Here is a 24,986-nt window from a genome sequence, read left to right on the forward strand (position 1 = left end):
AGCTAAGATTAATTACAGGTGTAAGTAATTGGATTATTTTTTAACCAAAGAGATCTTGTGTTCTAATATCTCTCAACTGACAATCATCTGAGTGAATGTGTGACCAAACCAATAAGGCCCAACATCCTAAAGTCACTTCAATATCCTGAAAAAGAAAAGGAAAAGAAATCAAAGGCACAACTATCCTCATGCTGCTGCAAGGGTACATGCTGGAGAGGAGGAGGAAGGAAGAAGTCCAGTGTGGAGGCCTGTTGCAGATGGTCCCAGGCTCTGGAGAGCAGAAGGAAGAAACAGAGTTACACACCTTCTCGTGATATGGCCCTAAGACAATCCAGCCACAGAATGTATAGCCCAGGTATATCATGCCGGCACAGGCACAGAACCGGAGGACTTTGGGCAGCGAGGCTTGCATTGTCAAAATGAGCACCTGGGGAGAAAAAGAAGGTCATGTAATGGCCCAGATGGAAAAATGGGTGCTAGAACCCAAAGAGGTGAGTCTTAATCCCTGCGTTTCTTTTGCGGGGCCCAATGCTTACATTGTATGCTTGGAAGTATCCCAGGTATCTGATGACTCCAATCCACACAAACAGTGTAGATGTTCCAAGCAAAATGCTGCACAAATCATAATTTGTGAGATTCTATGGGGGAAAAAAAGAAAAATGCAACATTCTAGTCTGCTTGACTTATTTAACTTTCTTTCAACAAATGGGGGAGGGGAATGAGTTTTTCCTTATAGGGGCAACTAACTGTTTTTGGGTTTGGATGGGGGGGGGGGTTGTGGGTTTGTTTTGTTTTGTTTTGTTGTCGGTCGTGGGGCCTGAACTCTGGGCCTGGGCCCTGTCCCTCAGCTCTTCAGCTCAAGGCTAGTGCTCTACCACTTGAGCCACAGCTCCACTTCCTGCTATTTTCCTGCTTATGTGGTGCTGAGGAATCGAACCCAGAGCCTGATGCATGCAAGGCAAGCACTCTACCACTGAGCCACCTTCCCACCCCAACTAAATGTTTTTTAAAAGATAAAGAAGAATTTAGGACATAATTTAAGTGTTTCTTTTTCATTTCCTTTCAGTATTTCAACTGATTGAACTGATTCTTTCCAAACAATATTGTGAAGTAGAAATTGCATTTACCTCTGACCTAAGCATTAAAGAATATATGTTAACAGCATTTTTAAAAAATCAATTCATTGTTAGTGGAAGTGTAAACTTGTTCAACCACTTTGGAAACTAGTATGGAGGTTTCTCAAAAGACTCCACATTGAGCTCCCCTATGACCCAAGCAATCCCACTTTTGGGCATTTACCCAAATGATCACAAACAAGACCACACTAAAGCTACCACCACAACTATGTTTATTGCAGCATTATTTACCATAGCTAAGATATGGAACCAACCCAGATGCCCCTCAGTAGATGAATGGATCAAGAAAATGTGGTATATATACACAATGGAATTCTATGCCTCCATCAGAAAGAATGACATTGCCCCATTTGTTAGGAAATGGAAAGATTTGGAAAAAATTATATTAAGTGAAGTAAGCCAAGCCCAAAGAAACATAGGTCCCATGGTTTCCCTTATTTGCAATATCTAGTATATGTATGAGTCAAGCAGAAAAGGTCAGATAAGGTGATGTTAGGAAAATGAACCCTAAGATATGTATTTAAATGTGTTTTTCTTTCATGCATTTGTTTCTAACGCATTTATAAGATTATTTCTTTGTTGCTTTGTATGTCCCTCCCCCACAGTATAACCCCTGCTTTCATTGTATTTGATGTCGGTATAATTTGTGGAGGGGAAGGGGAAAAACAAGTCGTTTAAATAAGAATACAGGTGGACCCGTTGCAGCAATGAGAAGTACAAGTTGTCATGTCGAAAACGAACTTTACAACTTTGGTGAGGGGGGGAGGGAGGATTGGGGGGGGGAGGCTGGGAAGGGATGTGAAGGGTAAACAAAGGAGGAGTCTACAATGCTTGATAGGAAATGTACTCATTATCTTGCCCATGTAATTGTAACCCCTCTGTACAGTATGTTCACAATAATAAAATAAAATAAAAAAATCAAGCATGCATGAAACTGCAGAGCTTCTTCATGGCAAAGAACACAACTAGCAAGATCAATAGAAAGCCCACAGATTTGGAGAAGATCTTCACTAGCCATACAACGGACAAGGGTCTCATATCTAAAATATACTTAGAACTAAAAAATTAAATCCCCCAACAACAAATCCTCAAAGAACAACTGCCCAATTAATAAGTGGGCTAAAGACTTAAAGAGAAACTTCTCTGAAGAGGAAATAGAATAGCCAATAGACACATGAAGAAATGTTCAGCTTCTCTAGACATTAAAAAAATGAAAATAAAGACAACATTGGTATTCCACCTCACCCCAATTAGAATGGCTACAATCAAGAAATCTAATAGGGCTGGGAAGGTGGCTCAGTGGTAGAGCGCTTGCCTTGCATGCTCGAGGCCCTGGGTTCGATTCCTCAGCACCACATAAGCAAAAAGAAAAAAGCCGGAAGTGGCGCTGTGGCTCATAGTGGTAGAGCGCTAGCCTTGAGCTGAAGAGCTGAGGGACAGTGCCCAGGCCCAGAGTTCAGGCCCCACGACCGGACCCAAAAAAAAAAAAAAAAAAAAAGAAATCTAATAACAACAGGATGGGGTTGGCGGGAGTGTAAACTTGTTCAACCACTTTGGAAACTAGTATGGAGGTTTCTCAAAAGACTCCACATAGAGCTCCCCTATGATCCAGCAATCCCACTTTTGGGCATTTATCCAAACGATCACAAGCAAGGCCATACCAAAGCTGCCAGCACAACTATGTTTATTGTAGCATTATTTACCATAGCTAAGATATGGAACCAACCCAGATGCCCCTCAGTAGATGAATGGATCAAGAAAATGTGATATATATATATATATATACATATATATATATATATATATATATATATGAATTCTTTGCCTCCATCAGAAAAATGACACTGCCCCATTTGTTAGGAAATGGGAAGACTTGGAAAAAATTATATTAAGTGAAGTAAGCTAGACCCAAAGAAACATAGGTCTCATGGTTTCTCTTATTTGCAATAACTAGTATATGTCTAGGACAAACAGAAGAGGTCAAAAGCTATGAACATATGACCATATAAAATGATGCTAAGTGAAATGAACTCCAAGATAGGGACTCAAGAGGTTTTATCTTTCTTGCTATTGTTTTTAATGTATTTATTATATACTATGTGAATTTTTTTGGTTCTTTTGTATGCTCTTCCCTCATGGTTTGACTCCTGTTTGCACTGTTTTTGATTCTGGTGCCCTGCATCTTGTATATACATCTTTCTAACTGGGGAAAGGGAAGGAAAATAACAAAATGCTTAAATAAGGATACAGGTTGACCCATTGTAACAATGAGATGTACAAGACACTATGTTGAAGATGAACTTTACAACTTCGGGGGCAGGGAGAGGGAGAAGTTGGGGAGGTGGGGCGGGACGGGATGGTAGAGGAAAATCAAAGGAGGAGGTAACAATACTCCATAGGAAATGTACTCATTACTCATGTAACTATAACTCCTCTGTAAGTGTCTTTACAATAAAAATGTATATTAAAAACAAAACAAAACAAAATAAAAAATCAAACTATATAATTCACCTACTTGTGCAAGCAAGCTCCAATATGATTTGCTAATTTCTCAAGAAATTCTAGCTAGGTGACAGTGGCTCATGCCTGAAATCATAGATACTCAGGAGGCTGTGATGTGAGAATCAAAGCCAGCATGGGCACGATAGTCCCTGAAATGCTTATGTCCAATCAATCCACAAAACAAACAAACAAACAATTGGAAGGGGAGCTGGGGCTCAAGTGGCAGAGTGCTAACCTTATGCAAAAAAAGCTCAGTGACAGTGCCCATGCCCTAATTTGAAGCCCCAGGACCAACACAAAGAAAGATAGAAAGAAAGAAGAAAGGAAGGTGGGAGGGAGAGAGGGAGGCAAAGAGGGAGGGAGGGAAGGAGAAAAGGAAGAGAGAGAGAGAAAGGAAGAAAAAAAGAAAAGAGAGAAGGGAGGGAGAGAAGGAAAGAAAAAGAAAGGGAGAAAAGGGAAGAAAGAAAGAAAAGAGAGAGGGGAAGGAGAGAGAAGGAAAGAAAAAGAAAGGGAAAAAGAAAGAGAGAAAGAAAGAAAGAAAGAAAGAAAGAAAGAAAGAAAGAAAGAAAGAAAGAAAGAAAGAAAGGAAGGAAGAAGAAAGAAAGAAAGAAAAATTCTAAGTGGCACTAAAAAGATGATGACTCTAATAGAAGTACAATGAGACTTCTAATAAAAGTGCAATGAGACACAATGTACTGCTTGTTATAAGCTTACCACGCTTGAGACCCCACGGCCTGCAGTTGCACAGGCTGAAGAAAGTTTCACAGACAAATGAAAAGGTGGAACAGAGGCACAACTTTGAGAGCCAACAAGTTATCCTGGAAGAGTAGCATCAGGGCCAGAGCTCAGACAGAGGGATTCCCTGGAGGCCCTGTTACAGGGAGGCCACTACATCCAAAGGGAAGGCCTAGGAGGTAAACAGGTTTGTATCAGCAAGGCAGACACTTCCGGAAAAAAAGCCACTGTGGCAGCTGTGTAGACAGATTTTAAAAGACTAAAGACACACTTGAGGGTAGGGATGGGATTGGGAAAGCTGGGGGAGATCAATGGAAGGGGCGACATGGATCAGGATGCACTGTACTCATCATCTGACCCATTGTATTGAAACACCTTTGTACAACTGCTTTAAAGTTTTTTTTTTAATTGCAAAAACACTGAAGACAAGAAAACAGTAAGGAGGTTAAAACCGGGCCAGAGAAGACAAGAAAGCCAGAGACAGAGAAGTGCATGCACTGTAGAATGAGGAATTCTGCTCATGATGATGGGCCACAGCATGAGAGGGAGGATCAGAAATGAGTCACAAGATCGAATCAACTCATTGCACAACAGTGTCTGTGGATATAGACACTCAATGCTCCTGCCTTCCTCCATCAATCAGGGCACCAGTGTCACAGATTGCCACCACTGAGGCACAACTACATTCAGGGGCACTGATTGATTTGTGGGATACTTAGTCCTTCAGCAACTGAAACAAACATGAAAGCCAAGAGCCAATCTACTTGAACTTCAGTTACTCTTCTGAAGATGCCACACCTTTTCTATAGGGCCCTGTAAGACTGGCACAGGCCACCAGCTTCCTTATCCCCTAGCCAAGAAAGCAGCTGAAAGTATGAGGGAAGAATGTGGGTATGGGGAAAGAGCAAGTCTGAGAATCAAACTACCCTCAGGAAGGACATTGTACCTTGGAGATGCCTGAGGCCATCTGGAAGAATCACAAGTGATTTTGAATGTCTTGCCCCTTACCTTGACTGTAATTTCCATTTTCAAGATGGATCCAATAATGGTCATCAGGTCGCTGATAATTACCAGGACATACCACCCGCTGATGAACTCCCACTGGTCAGCATCACATACACGTCGCTTGTACTTCTCCAGGAAGAAGGTTTCAAGTCTCTGCAGCAAATATTAAAATTCTTTCTTATGAACCACCCAGCCCTCTGGAAGGAGAGACAGTGCTTCTCCCTGTGTTACCTTTTCCAGACAGATGGATCATTTCACACATGTGAAATAAACTTTCCTCCATCATGTGTGCACCTGCTAATCAAACTAAAAATGAAATGCCTATGCTCTGACTCTAACTGATGCTCACCAGCTAACTCGTGGTATCTCCCACATACTTTATGTTTTCAATTCATTTGAACCAACAGCACCCTATAAACTAGGTGCTAGCAAGCCCTGTCACCCAGTTAAGGGAACTGAGGTACAGAGAGTCTAAGCCTGGACCTGAGGAGGTACTCTTCATGTTGTCTCCCTCTCTCTGGAAGAAACAGGACCTGAACCTTGGACTCAGAATATCAAGAAGGTTGGAAGAGCCAGGCATTGGTGGCTCATGCCTGTAGCTACTCAGGTGGCTGAGATCTGAGGATCACTGGGCAGGAAAAGTCCATGAGATTCTTATGCCCAATTAAGCAGCAAAAAAGTACAAGTAGAGATGTGGCTCAAGTGACAGAGCACTTGTCTTAAGTGGAAAGGCTAATCAAGAGGACATGACCCTGTGTTCAAGCCCCAGTATGGGCACAAATAAAAGAAGATTGGAGGCAGACAAGAGAAGTGGGTAGATATTTACAAATCAGCTTGACCAAAGTCCTCCATCAAGGAAAATAGGCATAGACTATTTCCTTGCTACACAATGGCATTCCCACAACTTCCCATTTCCTCTGATTCCAGTAGGACTTCACATGAATGTCACAGCTGGAAGAAGATCGGTGGGGAGCTGAAGCATAGATTCTCAGGAGCCCCAAAGGTAAAAAAGTCAGATGAAATTTGAGAAGAATTTTTCAACTACTTTATATATAGAATTAAAGTATTTTAAGTTCGAGTCTGTCCTTTCCTGTCAAAATGAACTCTGATTTGAAGACAAAAGAGGAAACCTACACATGCTGTTACTTTTCTTTTGAGATAATTCCTGCAGCTAAAAGAATATCATTTATTCTAGAAACACCCAAAAGATCAAAAGTTTACCACTCACTGTGAAGCACCTGGATGTACTCCCTAGCTCAGACTTAAGCAGGTAAATTATCTGGTCTGCCCTGACACACCTAGAGCCCTTTTCTTACTTCCTGTGCTTGAAGTGCTTTATATAGGGCCTCATATAGGGCTTCATATATAGGGCCATCACTTAAAGGAATGTAAGTGTGTCCAAGGTTACCAGAAGGCCAGAGTAGCCCAATATGGGTCAGAAAGCCTTGAGGTGGAGACTAAGAGGGAGGGAGGGAGCACAGACAAACTTACCTTTCGTAACCTCAGAGCAAGAACAATGGATCTCGTGCACAAGATAAGAGATGCCAGGCAAATGGCAATGACAGATGCATCAAAGAACAGGACATACTGAGTATTTTTCTGAACTGAAGAACAAAACAGAAAGCACATGTTAAACACACCTACATTGACAATCATCTTCAAGCAAAATGGCTAGCTGAAAGGAACTGTAAATGAGAAAAATGTTTTGTCTGTAGCTAAAAGGAAATGGTAAGTATCACAAACAACTTACACTACATTCATTTCCAGGTCCACAAATAAGGTAAATCCAGTCTCTGAGGTGAACAGGAATGCACTTGAAAACATATGAATTGTCAATAAATACACAAAAAATGCATTTATAAATCTTTACTGTAGCTCTCTGCTCTCTCTGCTCTGTCTGCTCTTTTCTAGCTCTTTTCTAGCTCTTTCCTCTCTCTTTCCCAGTTCTCTCTCTTTCCCAGGCCTTTCCCAGCCACGTGGAGTGCCAACCTTGCCTGGTCTAGCAGGTCTACTGAATAAACCTACCCCTTACCTGAATACCACGTGCGTGCAGGTGCTGTTCTTACTCGGCTACCTCTTTTTTAAAAACCTAACATAAATGGTGCCGTGACTCGGATAAAGGGCTTAAAGTCAGGATAGCTGGGATTCCTCTCTGGTTTTTTTTTCCTCTTTTTTTTCTTTTTCTGTTTGTTTTTCCCTTTTTGCTCTGAGGAATACCCACAGTTCTGATGGCCTTTTGCGAACTGGTCTGTTTGCTGCAGACACAGCGCCTCGATACCATTGCTGCCTTCACATCCACGTCAACACCACTTCTCTACTCTGGTGAGTGAAACTACTCTTTACGGCTCTCTGTCGCTCAGTCTCTGTCCAGATGTGGCGCCACGCCAGAGAGCCTCTGAAGCCGAGGACGCTTGGCTTTGGGGGCTTGGCCATTTCTCTCTAGAGGGCTCTGGGGGAAGTCGGGATGCCGCTTCTGCCTGGTCAGCTCTCCTTCACTCACCAGATTGACTCTCCTACTCATTTAATGGGGTGCTGCGAATCACACTTGAGCCATGAAACCCCTTTGAAATGGCTCTTGCTCCTGTGCTCCCTGGAAAGCCAGAGCACCTCATTTTATGCCATTCTCAGATGTATACAGTTTTTGCCACTGCAATGGTAAATGGTCAGAAGTCTGTTTACTTTCTGGCTCTCTTTGCTCTCTCTCTGCCATTCATGTCCAACTTTCCCTATCTCTCCCTTTCTCTTTTCTACATTTTGGCTTGTGCCCTGAAGAGTGCGACGCAGGCTGGGTCCCAGGGACCCCCCTCTAGGTTCCCTCTCAAAGGCTAGCCAATGTAGGCTTGATCTATTTGTTCAGGGTTTCTTTGCATTTTTTTTCAGAAATTCGCCATCTTGAGTTCGCCATCTTGGCCACATGGTAGGTTAAGGGTTTGGCCCCATCTGACCCTTAACCTTCCACCAAGCTTACTACTTCATCCAGCTATTCTAAGGTGCCTTGCTAACAAGTTGCTCTTTTCACAGGCCCTGGTAACAGAGGCCCAACCATCTGATGTGCTTTGTTAGCAAAGACGTCTAAACATTGTTGTCAAAATTTTAGGTTTTGAGTTTTGCCTTTTTTGTTTTGTGTTGTGTATTCTACTGACTACATGGTTCTAAAATACTGGGCATATCTGTGCTAAAATTCTCATCATATCTAATGAGTTTTGTCCTTTCAGAATATTTGTCGGTCAATTCTTGATAAGAGCCAGGTAAGCTTTACTTATTCTACTTGATCTCCTTGTTGCTTTAATTGGAAATAATAAAGGGCTTTTGTGGCAAAGATTTCAGTTGAAAGCCAACCCGGGCTGAAAAATCCCTAAGACTCCATCTCCCAACTAACCTGCAAAGAGCCAGGCTGGAAGCATGGCTCAAGACTCTTATCTCTAACCATCCAAACACTGGAAGTGCTATTGTAACTCAATGTGGTAGAGCACTAGTCTTAAGCAGAAGTGCTCAGGGACCGTGCCCAGGCCTTGAGTTCAAACCTCCTTGAATACCAACTGGGACAAGCCATCCCAGCAACGAGCATCTAGACTCAGCCGGTCTGGGAAACAAGGGAACATGGAGAGGAGTAAGAGGAGATGTCACATCAGCTACTTTGTGCCTGCCCTTTCAAAATTAACCAGAGCCAGGAGGTCAGTGGAAGTAAGAAGCCTGCCCATCCAATGTCTATACCTGTCTACCTATTAACCGAACAGGAATTTATATTCTTGCCTTTGTTACCTGACTTCTTCTCTACCTAGTCACCAGATGTCGGAAGTAGCTAGGGACATTTCTACCAACATTTTCAGCCCCAAGTCCTTCCTCTTGCCATTTATTTGCTCTCTAGTATTTTTTTCCAGCCCCTCAATGCTCATGAGACTTCTCCAGACTTCATCTAAGGACTCATGCCACCAAGGGACAGCTGCTGCTCACTGCCTTCTCTGGGAAGGGACCAAATTCCAGCCTTTTACCCCTATTGTCGATGCCCCTTGTCAGCAGGAAGTAGCCAGAGAGAATCCTCGCCCTATTTCATGATTATTAAAAGGCTGGAATGTAAGGTCCGCTCCTGGTTGGCTAGCAGACTCCACCCTCCTCGCAGCAAAGTCTCCGCCCAGTACCTGTGTTACCTAGGCAACTGGGACACCTGGAAGAGGTCACATCTGAATTTGATGTGGCCACACCTTTCTCTGCCCATGCCCTAGATAAGGCCTAGCCCAGGCCCAGACTCTTTCTCTCTCTGCTCTCTCTGCTCTTTTCTAGCTCTTTCCTCTCTCTTTCCCAGCTCTCTCTCTTTCCCAGGCCTTTTCCAGCCACATGTAGTGCCAGCCTGGCCTGGTCCCAGCAGATCTACTGAATAAACCTACCCCTTGCCTGAAAAACAAAAATCTTTACTGTAGAACACAATTAAGTAGAATGTGACCCATTTTTCTCTATTCAAAAGGTTAAAACTGCTAACATACTCTGAGATGCTTTACTTAAAAACATTAACTACAGACATCCAGTCTGCAATTCAAGTCTACCACACTGAGCCAGTTGCAGGCTCACACCTGTAATCCCAGGTACTCAGGAGTCTGAGGTCATGGTTTGAAGCTATCCCAGGCAGAAAAGTCTGTGAGAGTCTTATCTCCAATTAACCAGGAAAAGCAAGAAATGAAGCTATGGCCTAAGTGGTAGAGTACCAGCCTTAAGTGAAAAAGCCAACCAACTGGCAGTGGCGCTGTGGCTCAAGTGATAGAGCTCTAGCTCTCAGCACTCAGACCCTTAGTTCAAAGCCCTATGGCTGTATGTATTTGAAAGACAGAGTCCCAAGGAGATTGTGTCAGAGAGAGATGGGCCTGCACTCTTAGTATCTCACAGACCTCACAGCGCCATCCCACGTTCCAAATACTCTCTCACCTGCCCGGTTCCCACTTTCTCTCTCCCTTGCAGTCCTTGCTTGTGCCTCAGGGACTTGGCACATCTGGTTTCTCTGACAGAAAACAGCACCTCTCCCCTCCACACAATAGGTTCCAATTATTTGTTTCATCATCAGGTTTCAGATTAAAAATCTGAACAAAACTCCCATCTCTGTTAGTCCCACCTATATTCTTTCATAGCCCCATGACTATACACATGGTTGGTCCCTTTCATTCTCCTCTGTGTGCCAGCCACTGAACTTCACAATGACATCCTCAGAGACATCACAGGATGGAGTACCGACACAGGACAGTACAAGGGGGGACATGGTATCTGGAGCCCCACAGCCTGGGTACACTCAGAAGGTGGGGAGCATCAGGAAAGCTGCTGAACTTCTGAGTCTCCATTTCCTCATCTGGAAAGTGGCAATAATAATGAGATCCATATCATAGGCCTACTGTGAAGATGACACAAGTTCTTTCCTAGAGAAGCCCTAGGAAAATAATACCAGACACGTATTGTGCTTGAGTGTGTGTATGTGTATATGTGTGTATATGTGTGAATATGTGTGTTGTGTGTATCTGTCTGTCTGTCTGTCCTGGGCATCCGGGCCCTGTACACTGAGCTTTTATATTCAAGGCTAGCACTGTACTACTTGAGCCACAGCTGTACTTCCAGTGTTTTGTTTTTTTTTTTTTTCTGCTTAATTGGAAATAAGACTCTCATAGACTTTCCTGCCTGGGCGGGCTTTGAACTGCAATCCTTGGACCTCATACTCCTGAGTAGCTAAGATTATAGGTATGAGCCACCAGTGTTCAACTGTGCTCAGTATTTTATCATTCAATATCCATCTTTACACCATGGTTGGCAGTGTGACACCAGGGCCCTGAGCAGGGTACAAATATGACATTGTGGTTTTATAACAAGCTTTCCTCATGCTCACAAATAAGAGAAGAGCTTCACACAGAATATGAGAAGACCACTGAATCATCTCCAAGAGAATTTAAGACAATCTGGACCAAGTCAGAAGCAGAGAAAGAGGAGAAAACAGAGTTAGAGATGAAAGTGTAAGAGTCACACCCTGCTCCCAATTGGACCTAGAGAAAAAGACAACCAAGACTGGCTCCTATCTTGGGTAAACTGAGTTCAAGCTGGACAATCATGCCAGGGTATCTTGGTGATGACTGAAGCCATCGATGTGGACAGATACACAGAGAACCAGCAGCCTGGAGAGGATGGGGGCGGGAGCATCCATGTTTGAGAATTCGAAGATGATCTCAGGAAACAGGTGGGCAAGAAAGTCCAGGGGAGTGTTGTACCCAACAGAACACCCCAACCCTCAGTCAATAGGCTAGGAGCCTTTATTGCCCCATAGCAACTGCTTCCAATTTGCAGAGCTTTGGAGCATAGCCCCGACATGCGGACCTGCTGAGTATTTAAGGGCACACACCACACACAGGTGCCATTTTTGCAATAAGCCAAGCAAGCAAGCTGGGGCAGAGAAGCGAGAATTGTGCAGGTAGCAGGAATTTGGTGGTTATGCTTGGTTCGCCTCTCACCCATTTCTCAGAATCTGTGGAGGGAAGGCTTGATTCCAGTTATTCAGGTCACTGAGCCTTTGGTGTCACCTCTGGCCTGGTGAGTCCCCACTCCCTCCTTATGGCGGATACTGATTGTCTTACTACTATTTACTGAATTCCAGTAACCCCGTGTTTAACCCCCTAATTTACTTCAAGGCTTTATCTTTGCAATTGTCCCTTTAATGACTAACCTGGAGTTTCTCTCTACAAAGAGGTTCTGCCTTTAATGTTTTGCCCTATGCTTAATAATCAATATTTTTGTTCTGTCTCCGGTTTCCCATTTTACATTCTTTGTGTGGGGTTCACCACAAGGATACAAGCCTGGGGACACATGTGCTTCAGATGTGTCTGTGTGCTGCACAATCAGCAACACCTAGGTGGGAAGGCATCTGAGAAAATGCCAGACAGTTCCCATTGTTCAATGAGCCACCCTTGATGAAGGACAGAGGAAAAAGTGTTAGGTGATGAGCAGAGCTGGAACTCATCAAGCCACTGATTTAACTCTTCTAAGCTTCAGAAGCCTCCGCTACAAAGCAGGGAAGGCAATAGACAGACTGCCCCTACCTCCCACAAGTCCTGAGGGCAGGTGAAATGGTGCTGGAATTTACCTCTAGCCATTTTGGATTTAAGAACACTCAAGCTGTGCTGAATTTCATTTGTACATAACAAAAGGACTTTTCCAAAACAAATAACTTTCCTTGGACCTGTGGACCAGGGGCCTGAGGAAATAAGGGAAGAGAGGACCAAAATCTTATGAAATGCAACGAGAGCATGGGGCACTTTTTCTTTCTGACCAATACCTAGAACAGAAATCTCTAAGACTATTTGTATTGGTTGTCCTTTATAGATAAGCAAACTTACAGTCCCAGAAAGCTAAATAAACCCTCCTAACTGACCATCCAGTAGGGTATTCTGGGGTTTTTCTTTTTTAGTCAGCTTTGTTTTGTTTTTCATTTCTGGCAGTATCAAGGTTTGAACAAGGCTTCATGCAGGCAGCTTGTTTACTCAGCTGCAATCTACCAATTGAGTCACACCTCCAACCTGAGTTGTATTTTTTTCAGTTGTTTGCTTGTTTGCTTCGAGACGCGATCTAGTAAACTTTTCTGCCTAGGATGGTTTTGATCTGATATTCTCCAGATTTCAGTCTTTTCAATCGCAAGGATTACTACCAGGAGCCATTGGTACTTGGATTTTGTTTGTTCTGTTTTATTTTTTCCCTTGAATTATTGAAAAGACTAGTTTGGTGTGTTAAAAAAAAAAAAAAAAAAAAAAAGCATTTTTAGAAACAAAGTAATGACTTTCTTACTCCACAGAAACTGTTACTCTACAGGAATGTCCTCCAAACCAAACAAACTACCGTGCTTATAAATTCACCAGCCCGGCGCTGGTGGCTCAGGCCTGTAATCCTAGCTACTCAGGAGGCTGAGATCTGAGGATCGCGGTTCAAAGCCAGCCCGGGCAGGAGAGATCATGAGACTCCTATCTCCAATAAACCACCAGAAAACCGGAAGTGGCGCTGTAGCTCAAGTGGTAGAGTGTTCGCCTTGAGCTGAAGAGCTGAGGGACAGCGCCCAGGCCCAGAGTTCAAGCCCCATGACCGACAAAAAAAATAAAAAAATAAAAAATAAATTCAAGCTAGACAAAGTAAATAGGAACATAAGCCACAGTCATCAAAGGCCAGATGAGATTTGCAAGTGAGAAGAAATCTTTGCTTTGAGGTTGTATATGGGTACAAGAAGCTGTAGGGACAGGAAAGGACCTCAGAATATTTTGGAAATGGCAGAAGGAACCCACTAGGTGCTGGCCCTGCCCTTGTCTTACTTTCCCCAAAGCCAGGGTTATATCAGCCCACCAAACAGATACACCTACAAGGGCGAAAACCTATTTCCCGAACTGGTTTCTAAACTTCAGCCTTAAGGCTTTCCTGTCCCTCACTTTAAATACATGTTAGTGACTTTTCTTAGCCTTCCGAGAGGCTTGTACTTCTTCCTGTTGGCCACAAGAGGGAGCCAGAGATCCTAACATTCTAAGAAACTACTGCTCTGGCAACAAGTTTAATCAACCAGTTGATTCTATCATTTGATCACACAATGACATTTTATATGTGACAAGAGCTAGTTCTTCTCATAGAAAATATCTGAAGTCTATACTTGGGCTTGATTTGGGGTCTGAGAGAAACGTGTCTATAAGAGAGAAACCACTTTTCACAGACAACAAAAACTGTGTATTCTAACACAAAATTTTTTTTTATAAAAAATCAAAATAATTAGGCTATAGTATACAACCAAAAGGTAGAAAGCCACAAGTCAGACCCAACTGAAAACAAATTTGATTCAAACTAAAAACGACTGACATATTACATTTTATTTTATTCTGAGAATCTGGCCAGAGGGAAGTTTATTACTTAAAGCTTATCAAATAAAAAATATTGACTATCCATCATTTCCATGGCTGAGACGCTCCTTAAGTAAACAGAACAAGATCCACGTAGCCATTTTAACTGTGTGGATTACAAAGTCCTCTGCTGCACATTTGTACAGACAGCACTCTGACTCTAAGGCCTTGATTCTTGTCTACTGCCAAAGGCTTAGATCAAAACATGTCCTCTCCAAGAATTGTCCTACATTTCCTGCTTCTGTCTCTAAATTTGTCCTCTGTTTTCTTGTCCCTCAGAACTGTTGTGCATTCCCTCCATTTACCCAACCCATATCATACAGAGACTCAACAACATGGCCACCTCTCCAAAACATTGCTCCTTGCTTCAAAGGGCCCAGCAATTCACAGGTGCCCACCTTGCTCATGGCGCTTTGCTTTCATATTAGCCGATTTAATATTCAGCACACTGGAAGGAATTATTATACCTGCTAGGTAGCATTATTACCCTCATTTCATACAGAAAGATTCTGAAACAGAGAACTTGAGAAATACATTCAAGCCAGGTGGCTCATGCCTGTAATCTTAGCTATTCAGGAGATTGAGATCTGAGGATCACAGTCCAAAGCCAGCCTGGGCAGGAAAGTCTATGAGACTTATATTTCTAATTAACCTCCAAAAAAGCCAGAGTAAAGCTGCTACTCAAGTGGTAGAGCACTAGCCTTAAGCAAAAAAGCTCAGAGACAGCTCCAGGCCCTGAGTTCAAGCCCCAGAATATGCACAAAGGAACGAGAGAAAAAGAAGAAATAGAAGGAAGGAAGGAAAAAGAAAGGAAGGTGTTCAGGATTACAGGCATGGCAAATAAACCCAGGAACCAAACACCTGTATTCCTAACTTCCCAGTCCTACTACTTCTTCCAAGAGATATGTAATAAATGTTTGCTGTAATAAATGTTTTGCTGTATTAAACAAAAGTACATAGCTGTGCCACGCTCCATGTAATCTAATATTCAATATGGCTTTCCAGAACCCTTTTTTTCTATTAGCATGCAGATCAACCAATTAAATCCTCCAAATTCCAAAATACAGTGTTAAAAAAACAAAACAACAACAACAAAAAACAAACAAACATCCCCTGGGCCACAGGGCCAGGTATGGCATATACTCACTGGATCCAGATATGTTCAAGGCTCTACATTCCTCAATGTTGGCATCACTGTCAAAGTAGATTTTGATTTTGCCACTATGAGCTTTATTATCGAAGGTAATCTGGAGATACAAGGAAAGTGAGAGGTTATAGCTCAGCAAAAGATAGGACACATTAGAGCAAGTGTGCTTTAAAACTCAGCCTGATCCAAAGAGAATCATACTGATAAGAATGTCTCCATTATGGGATTTCCTCACAGTTTTATCAATGAAGAAAAATTTTCAGGGTAAATTTGCAGGATGCCCTACTAAATTTAGGATTTCAGCTGTCTAGTTTAGAGGAATCCTAGAGCAGAGTGGCTGACTAGTCCCAGGAACTAAAATAAAGAATGCACCAATCTTTGACAAGAGAACCCATTGCCCTTAATTATTCTAGTGAATGGAACTGAAGGACACCTTCTATCAATTCAGTCCTTTGGATATAAAAACTTAGATTTTTATTAGTCTGAAAACTCTGTTTGCTTCCAGAGCTATGTACAATGCTTTCGGAAATGGCAGAATTATTCCAAACAAAGATAGCCAATTGTCTTTAATCCTTCCACATTAAAAAAGCTAAATTAATCATCTGAATCATGTAAAGTTTATAGGTGATATAAGCTGCATACTGAGTTGTTCATAGGGTGGACCTATTAAAACAATTCCAAGATTTCACAACTAAAAAGATTCAGAGAGCTGGATGTGGGGGTGATCCACTCCACACCTCTCTGAGTACTGCTGAAAACAAGTCATGTTATTTGCAATCCAACAACATCACGAAGACCAAACCAGACATCCAAAGAGTTCAACTCTACCAGCCCCATTTCTCTATGCAGGGCAGCTAGGACAGGTCTCTGCTGACACTGCCTGAAGTATTTCCCTTAAGCCTTCAGAACTTTAAGTAGAGAGAAATATAAAGGACAAATTTTTAAGAAAGAAAGAAAGAAAAAAAGAAAGGAAGAAAGAAAGAAAGAAAGAAAGAAAGAAAGAAAGAAAGAAAGAAAGAAAGAAAGAAAGAAAGAAAGAAAGAAAGGAAGGAAGGAAGGAAGGAAGGAAGGAAGGAAGGAAGGAAGGAAAGAAGGAAGGAAGGATCCAGAGCATCTGACTTAAGGCACACTGTCGACCAAATTATGAACAAAGCCATCAATGCCCTTGACTTTGGGCGCTCACTCCTCCTCCTCTCCTGTCCCTATTCTCATCACGCTAGGCATTCCCAGCGCTGCTGCTCACCCAGGGAGGTTAACCTCCATCTCCTCAGCCACCAATGTCATATCCTGCGATTTCATTGTGTCTCCCCACTCCCAATGCAAACTGGATGGGGAGGTGAGGCATACTAAGAGACAGTGAGGTCTTGCTATGACATGGCTAGAAAGCCTCCCCCAGAGGCAGCACCTTGGTCTTGGCCTTCCAGTCTCCAGAACTGGAGGGGACATGAACTTCTCTTGTTTGTAAATTACCCAATCTGTCATATTCTGTTATAGCAGCAAAGAAAAAGAAACAAAGAAAGAAAAAAAAAAAAGAAAGGCAACAGAAACTGCAGGAGATCAGGAAGGCAGCTGGCAGATGAGCAGCCTTAATGCCTGTGCTTCCTGCCCAAACAATGAAGAGAAAACTGCTCCCGCACACGCTGGTCTTCGGACCGAGCTGGGTAGTTTCATCCTTGAGGTTCCAAATTGTCAAGGCAAACCTTCCTCCAGAGCTGGAAAAAAGCATTGTCATGAACATTTCTTTTGATGTCGTAGAGGAGTGGGAGGCTAATGGCAATTCTGAAAACTGTTTTCAAGTCATACATCTGGTCTGTAAAAATTGGGACCTACTTGCTCCCATCTACAGAAGTAGCAGGCTCTCTGGAACAATGACACCGCAAATGATTAGTAAACATGACCAAATCTAGGTTGGTGTGATTTCTACTTTTTACCTACTAAAGAGGTACAGAAGAATATGTAAAGTGAAATGAATAGGAAAGAGAATATGTAAAATCTAGTGAAGCAAACATTTAGCTGGGCATTTAGCTGGCTCACGCCTGTAATCCTAGCTACTCAGTAGGCACAGATAGAAGGATTGTGGTTTGAAGCTATGGTGTTTTCTTTCTTGCTATTGCTTTTAATGTAATTATAATATATTATGTGATTTTTGTTGTTGTTTCTTTGGCATGTTCCTCTCGCGACATATAACCCTTGTTTTGATTTCGGTGCCCTGCATTTTGTATATACTTTTCTAATTTGGGGAGGGGAAGGGAAAAAACAAAATGCTTAAATAGGGATACAGGTTGACCCATTGTAACAATGAGATGTATAAGACTCTATGTTGAAAACTAACTTTACAACTTTGTGGGGTGGCAGGGGTAAGGAGGAAGTTGTAGAGGTGGGAGAGAAGGGGTGGGAGGAAAAAACAAAGGAGGAGGCAATAATGCTCCATAGGAAATGTACTCATTACCATGCTCATGTAACTGTAACCCCTCTGTACAGCATTTTTACAATCACAAAACGTACAAAAAAATAATCCATGAGACTCTTATCTACAATTAACTACCAAAAAGCCAGAAGTGGAGCTGTGGCTCAGGTGGTAGAGTTCCAGCCTTGAGCAAAAATATCTAAGGTACAGCATCCATGCCCTATGCATGTGCATGCGTGCACGCAAACACACACACACACACACACACACACACACACACACACACACACACACACACACACGACACTTGCCTTATTTCGAAAGACATAACAATCTGGTAACTGGTGGGACTGAATTGCCTGTAGGTCAATGCCTTTGAGGTGAAAGGAGATTTCAACTTGTAAGAGCCTAAATAAAATATATGAAAAGGTGTGAGTGACCATCAGCTGACAATTCTGTTCTCCTTGCTCACCCAACTCTTCTCTCCTGGGAGAGAGGACTTGAGCATGTACTTACCGATAAAATTCCAGTTTGAAGAAAGGGAGCTGCTTCCAGTCCTCGGGCCCATTCAAGAGAGCCTGCAGGTCTAAGTGAACGCAGCCTAGGGCAGGGGAAGAACAAAGACTACTTCACATTTCAAGGCCAGAACGGACAGGCAAAGTAGTGAGATATGTAGAAAGTTTCCAAATATCTCCCCAGAAAAATACTAATTATATACAACAAGAAAATGAAGACTTTTCAGTGAGCAAAGCTGACATGCCAGTCACAAGATGAACTGAGGTCACAGAGCTTCTGTGGTACCCCTGCCCCAAATGCATGAGGAAACAGCAATGTTCCCTCATAGTAAGAGACAGTCAAAATTGTATTTGTCAAGATTGTGTGGAGGACATGGCTTAAAAGGCAGAGCACTTACCTAGCATTTGCAGGGCCCTCAGTATAATCCTTAGACTCCCCCTCCCCCATTGCACACACACAAACACACACACAACTCAAGATCAGTGGCTCACTCCTATAATTCTAGCTATTCAGGAGGCTGAGATCTGAGGATCATGGTTTAAAGCCAGCCCCAGGCTGGCTTTAAATTAACTCCCAGAAAAGCCAGAATTAGAACTGTAGCTCAAGTGGTAGAGGGCCAGTCTGTCAGTCTTGAGCAAAGAAGCTCAAGGATAACATCCAGGCCCTGAGTTCAAACCCCAGGACTGGCACACGCAAAAACTCAACATCATAAAAGAAAGAAATACATATTCAAGTAACTTTATCTTAGTCTAGATGAAAAGATCAAGATGTGATAGCTCATTTTGATATGTGATCCTGACAGGAGAGGGTAGGGGCAAAATATAGTTTAGTTTTAAAGAACCAAAGGACAGCAAATGATGTGTGGAGAAGGCTTGTAGATTGTAGTGTTAACTCATCATTTTGAGTACCAGACAGTGGTTACAGGGAGATGGTCTTGTGTGGAAGATATGCACACTAAAGAATTTAAAGAAACAGCATGATGGCATTCCGGAGAAACATTTATAGATATTATTAATGAGAATGAACCTTCCATGAAGTTTATTTTATTACCATGTGGCTCAACACTGGTGCCTTCCGGAGCAGGAAGGCAGGAAGGCTGCAGGTGCGCCTCTGCCATGGTCAGGAGCATGTGTGGCAGAACTTGTGTGAGATGCACTTGGCAGACCCCCTCAGGCTAGCTGTGCCTTCCTGGGTCAGTGTGTGGCATGGAGAAGCCAGGGCCCTCCAGGATCTCAGGACACTCCAGAACACACAGTACCCTGTAGGCAGTGTGCGAGGGCCTTCTGTGTCTTCTCATTTATTGCAGCGTTCTGTTTGATCTTCAAAGTGACTTTGTGAGATAAGTACCATGGTTACCCTTTACAGATGAACAAAACAAGGCAGGAAGCTTCCTTAATGCCACACAAGTAGTTTGTGTTTATCCAACACTTAAATCTACCTGGTTTTGTGGTTCCAGATCCTGTTTCCCTGGGGGTGACCTCTGAGCATGTGTGCAGTTTTAGTGCTGAGGATCAAACCCAAGGCCATGTGGTTTTATACACTGCTTTTGAGACAAAGTCTCTGTTTGTGAGGGTTAGCCTCAAATTCTACTTTCTCCTGCCTCTACCTCCCGAGTGGCAGGAGTTACAGGTATATGCCACCACCATGTCTAAAAGCCTGGCTTTTAAAACATTGAAGAGTTAGGCTCCCTCCTTAACTCATTCATTTCTTCAGGGAATATTTGCTGAAACAAGTCAGGCCCTGTACTAGGCACTGAGGGTAAAGCAATGAACAAGACAGACACGGCCACTGTGAGCATGGAGCTCATTTCCTTGTGGGGAAGCTAAACAATCCATCAAAACCATGACACAAGAGAAGTCCAGTGTGAGAAGTCAAGATGGTGAAGATGGAATGAAGGTCAGTTAACAGAATAAAGTCACTTGAGGAAGGGTGACCAGAGAGGAACACTCAAGATGCTGAAGTTGCTGAAGAGAAATGAACCAGTCAGGGTATGGAGGAAAGGAACAGGACACTCCAGGCCTCCAAGCAAGCAGTAAGGAATCTGAGCAAACAGAGCGTGGCTTGTTCCAGTAACAGAAAGGATGGTAGAACAGAGAACCAGGATTGCAACTGTGAAGAGCTTGGTGTAGCAGCTAAGTGGTCAGCTCCCATAGACACCTGTATATATGATCTCAACTTGAATGAGAAGCCATCACTGATTTTGAAGCTAGAGCTGGGCATTAATAGCTCATGCTTGTGATCCTCACTACTCAGGAGTCTGAGATCTGAGGATCTTGGTTCAAAGTGAGCCTGGGCAGAAAAGTCCATGAAACTTTTATTTCCAATTAGCCAGCAAAAACACAGAAGTAGGGCAGTTGCTCAAGCAGTAGAGCACCAACCTTGAGCAACAATGCCAAGGGAACATGAGAGGCCCTAAGTTCAGCTCCAGTACCAACAATAATAATACTAATAACAATAATAACAGTAATAATAATAATAATTTTGAAACTAGGAAGTGACTTGATCCAATTGTATAGTTTTTAAAATCCCACTGTGGTGAATGTGGGCTAGGGAAGGGGTGGTAGAGGTGTTTTTTTTTAATGGAATCTTACATTTAGAGACCTAAGAACCTCTCTGGTTCCATTAATTTTATACTCTCTATAAAACTTGCCTTATAAGTTTGCTTAGTGTGCAAGTTTTGTGTTACTTTGTTATTCTAGAGCTCGTTTCCTTAATACATGATCAGAATTCTCTGAAGCCTACTTGACCTTGTAACAATCTTCTTTACTCTGAAAACAACAGGAAAAATGATGACACAGTGACTATGCCTCATGTTAAAAACACGTGGAAAGAAGCATGTAACAAACTAAAAACCATAACAAAAAATAGAACACTTTTTAGGGCAAACACCTCTGGAACACTCTCAAAATCTGAAGCTTTTTGAGCATTTACTTGATACAATTGGAAAATTCCACACCTGATCTCACACAATGAGTAACTGTCAATAGGCAGATGGGCTAAAGATGTCGTATGAAATTCCTTTCTGGTTATTTGTATGAAACATTAAGGAACTTCATGTTCAGATTTGAATCTCATTGCAAAGATATTTTTGCATTATTGTCATGCAATAATTCCAAAATCTGAAAAAAAGAAACACTTCTGGTTCCAAGAATTTTGGATAAAGTATACTGAACCTGTATTAAAATGATAACCACTTAACTATTGGGAAATATACTTTCACAGAATTCATAATAGGTGTGTGTGTGTGTGTGTATGTGTGTGCATGTGTGCATGCACTAGTCCCGGAACTTATACTCAGAACCTGGGCAATCACTTAGCTTGATCTATGCAATCAGTGGTGCAACTAAATATAAACCACCCAGAAAAGCGGATAGAGTAGGCACATCTCTGCATTTAGCACAGTCTCTTAGTAAAGAATATAAACTTTTCTTGAGTAGCTAATCTGGGAGAGCATTGATCAATTCACCTTACTCAAACTATAATGCCTTAATGCCTCCTCAATGAAGCCAAACTCAATTCATATTTATTATCATCCAATATATCTAAGAAAAGCTGGCCTAAATTCGAGTACCAAGAATTTCTTAAAATATTTATACCTTTTTAATAGACTGACTTTTTGTGTGTGTGTGTCGGTTATGGGGCTTGAACTCTGGGCCTGGGTGCTGTCCCTCAGCTCTTCAGCTCAAGGCTAGCACTCTACCACTTGAGCCACAGTGCCATTTCTGGTTTTCTGGTAGTTTATTGGAGATAAAAGTCTCACAGACTTTTCCTGCCCAGGCTGGCTTTAAATCATGATCCTCAGATCTGAGTAGCTAGGATTACAGGTGTGAGCCACCGGCGCCCAGCTATTGAAAGACTCTTGATGAATTATGCTTAATAAGGCAAAAAATACAATTCACCTGCTTAAAGTCAAATCAATCAACCTCTCTCCATTTATTCAAAATGGCCTCATATTCTTACAGAGAAAAAATGAACAATAGCACCACTGTCTGGTGGCAGCCTCCAGATATTGACTTGGGCCAAATTTCTTTTACCAATTTTTCATAAGTCAGTTGAGAAAAACAGCATGTGAACCAGTGGAAAACATTGTCTGTTGTATCGAATTTGAATGACACATTTAAAAAGGCAAATACATGACAGGCAGGGCCTACATGAAGCAGGGGGCGGGGACCAGACTGGCTTTGAGCCATCTCTCACAGAGTCACAGGATACATGGCTGAAAGGAGTAACAGTTCAGCATTTCCAGCTGCAAAACCAAGCAACTCTCCGCAAAGGGGTCTCGAAGGCAGCCTGGAACCAGCACATGGCTTCAATGCATGGCTTAGGGGCTGCATCTTTCAGAATCAAGAACCTAGAACACATATGTGCATATAGATATTCTGAACAGGCAGTCAGAAACAGAGGTAAAACCTCTGTCCTACAACAATGTCCTGTTCTGTGTTACCAAGATACCCTAAGATCAAAAAGTCATTTATGACCAAATGAACTATATGGTTCATTCATTTCATAAAAACCATTGTAGCATGGCTCTACAGGCCCATGCCTGTAATCCTAGCTTCTCAGGAGGCTGAGATTTGAAAATCGTGATTCAAAGCCAGCCCAGGCAGAGAAATCTGACTCTTATCTCTAATTAACCAGCAAGAACCCAGAAATGGAGGTGTGGCTCAAGTGGTATAGTACCAGCCTCTAGCGGAAAAAGGCCAAGCAATAATAGCACAAGGCCTAACGTTCAAGACCCAGTACTAGCACAATTCCATGTTCTAAATGCTACTAGGCTTCCTAGTTGGTTGCTTGGTTACTCACAACCCCACTATAGGTAACAGCGAGTGCCTTGAGTTTACTGAATAAAATACAAAACCCTCAAGCTCTAAGTCAGATATATTGCATTTATAAATAGTGTTCTTTGACATTCTCAACAGAATGGGTGCAAAAAAATTCTAACATGATCAACTGCTAACTTGCTGCTAAGAATCCCCTAAAAGAGATATTCAGTTAATAATCACCTTGGAAAAGCATTTTTATATTTTATAACTAATAAAAACAAGGATGCAAAATATTTTTACTTCCTTATCTCATTTGATACATACACACCCAGTTTTCTTAAAAAGAAAAACAAAGAAAGAGAGAAAGAAAGAAAGAGAGAAAGAAAAAAAAGAAAGAAAGAAAGAAAGGAAGGAAGGAAGGAAGGAAGGAAGGAAAGAAGGAAGGAAGGAAGGCAGACTAATCATTCCCTTATTGGGAAAATCACCCAAACAAGCATGAACCCACAAACCAGTACTTTGAGTTCTACCAAAGAGATCTACCAAAATGATGACTATGTCCTGTTATCACACAGTTTCCTGAGCCAAAGTCCTTACAGGCGAATGTGACAGGCACAGGCTGGATAAGGGTCCTTGCCCAGAGGCAAGGTGTTCCACGGAGCTGCCAGCACATGGGAGCCATTTTGCTCTGATCACCGGGGATAACAGAGAGAGGCATATGACAAGATGGTCACCCTGTTACCTATCTCGACGTCACTGTCAATAGTCAGGCTCTCATTAGAAGAAAATGTGGTCCCCTTCTTATAATATTGCTTGCAGATTTTTAAGCCAATTCTCTTCTCTTCATTTTCACCATAATCAAGAGGTGCCAGGGAGATACTCTTTAGGCGATGATACTATTTAAAAACAAAATAGTTAGGTACTGGTGGCTCATGGCCTGCAATCCTAGCTTCTCAGGAGGCTAAGATCATGGTTCAAAGTCAACCCAGACAGGAAAATCTGCAGGTCTCTTAAGTCCAATTAACCACCAAAAGGTTAGACATGGAGCTGTGGCTCAAGTGGGAGAGCCCTAGCTTTGGGCAACAAAGATCAGAAACAGTGCGCTGACCCTGAGTTCAAGCCCCAGGACTGACTCAAAAAGATTTTTTTTAAGTTTTAAACACACACACACACACACACACACACACACACACACACACACAAGCTTTTAAGAGTTTAACCAATTGTTGCAGCATATGAAATGCCCTTTGAGCTACTTTTTATAGTTACATCATGCCCCTTGTGGTCCTCTGTAGTAAAAATACCTCAAAGTAATCTCAGGTTGTGTAGGGACACATTGCTTCATGCAGCACTCCACTACATTAAGTGCTGACTAGGGATCCTGTCTCCCTCATAGCCACAGCCAAGGTCCTGTCTTATCTCTCAGTCTTTATCACATACTGGGGTCCCAAAGTCACACTGGTCTGCCTCCAGGCAGTTTCTGGAGCTTGCCAGCTATACTTCTGCCTCTGGCCTTTGCTGTTCTTTCTCTGTGGAACTTCCGTATCTACCTGCTCCATCAGGTTTTGATTCAAAGTATCATCTCAGTGAAGCAAAGAAAAATTGCAAACATACAAAATTGTCACACTGTACCCCATAAATACATGAAATGTAATTATGTCTGTCCTTTTAAAATATAAATATAAAATATAAGTAAGTGAAACATACTTTCACTGGGCACTGGTGGCTCACAGCTGTAATCCTAGCTACTCAAGGAGCTGAGATCTGAGGCTCAAGGTTTGAAGTCAGCCTGAGCCAAAAAATCCATGAGACTCTTATCTCCAATTAACCAGCAAAAGGTTAGATGTAAAGTTGTGGCTCAAATGGCAGAGCACGAACCTTACTGAG

The 24,986-nt window shown here is 42.3% G+C and overlaps 1 protein-coding gene across 3 annotated transcripts in view; it reads right to left on the reverse strand.

The window, feature by feature from the left end:
- Mcoln2 (mucolipin TRP cation channel 2) overlaps positions 1–24,986 on the reverse strand; it is a 58,896-nt gene that overhangs the window by 12,931 nt on the left and 20,979 nt on the right. For 2 of the 3 annotated variants that reach the window (XM_070007472.1, XM_070007473.1), the window contains exons 4-11: positions 23,842–23,995; positions 18,340–18,424; positions 18,135–18,231; positions 15,417–15,516; positions 6,870–6,982; positions 5,382–5,531; positions 537–638; positions 305–427 (exon numbers count right to left, since the gene is read on the reverse strand). In XM_070007472.1, the coding sequence (XP_069863573.1) occupies positions 305–427; positions 537–638; positions 5,382–5,531; positions 6,870–6,982; positions 15,417–15,516; positions 18,135–18,231; positions 18,340–18,424; positions 23,842–23,995 (924 nt within the window). The remainder of the gene's footprint in view (positions 1–304; positions 428–536; positions 639–5,381; positions 5,532–6,869; positions 6,983–15,416; positions 15,517–18,134; positions 18,232–18,339; positions 18,425–23,841; positions 23,996–24,986) is intronic. The other variant, XM_070007474.1, reaches the window with a different exon arrangement.

Source organism: Dipodomys merriami, unplaced genomic scaffold (assembly GCF_024711535.1).
Source record: "Dipodomys merriami isolate MVZ:Mamm:240054 unplaced genomic scaffold, mDipMer1.0.p SCAF_7, whole genome shotgun sequence".
In the NCBI taxonomy this organism is placed as follows: domain Eukaryota; kingdom Metazoa; phylum Chordata; class Mammalia; order Rodentia; family Heteromyidae; genus Dipodomys; species Dipodomys merriami.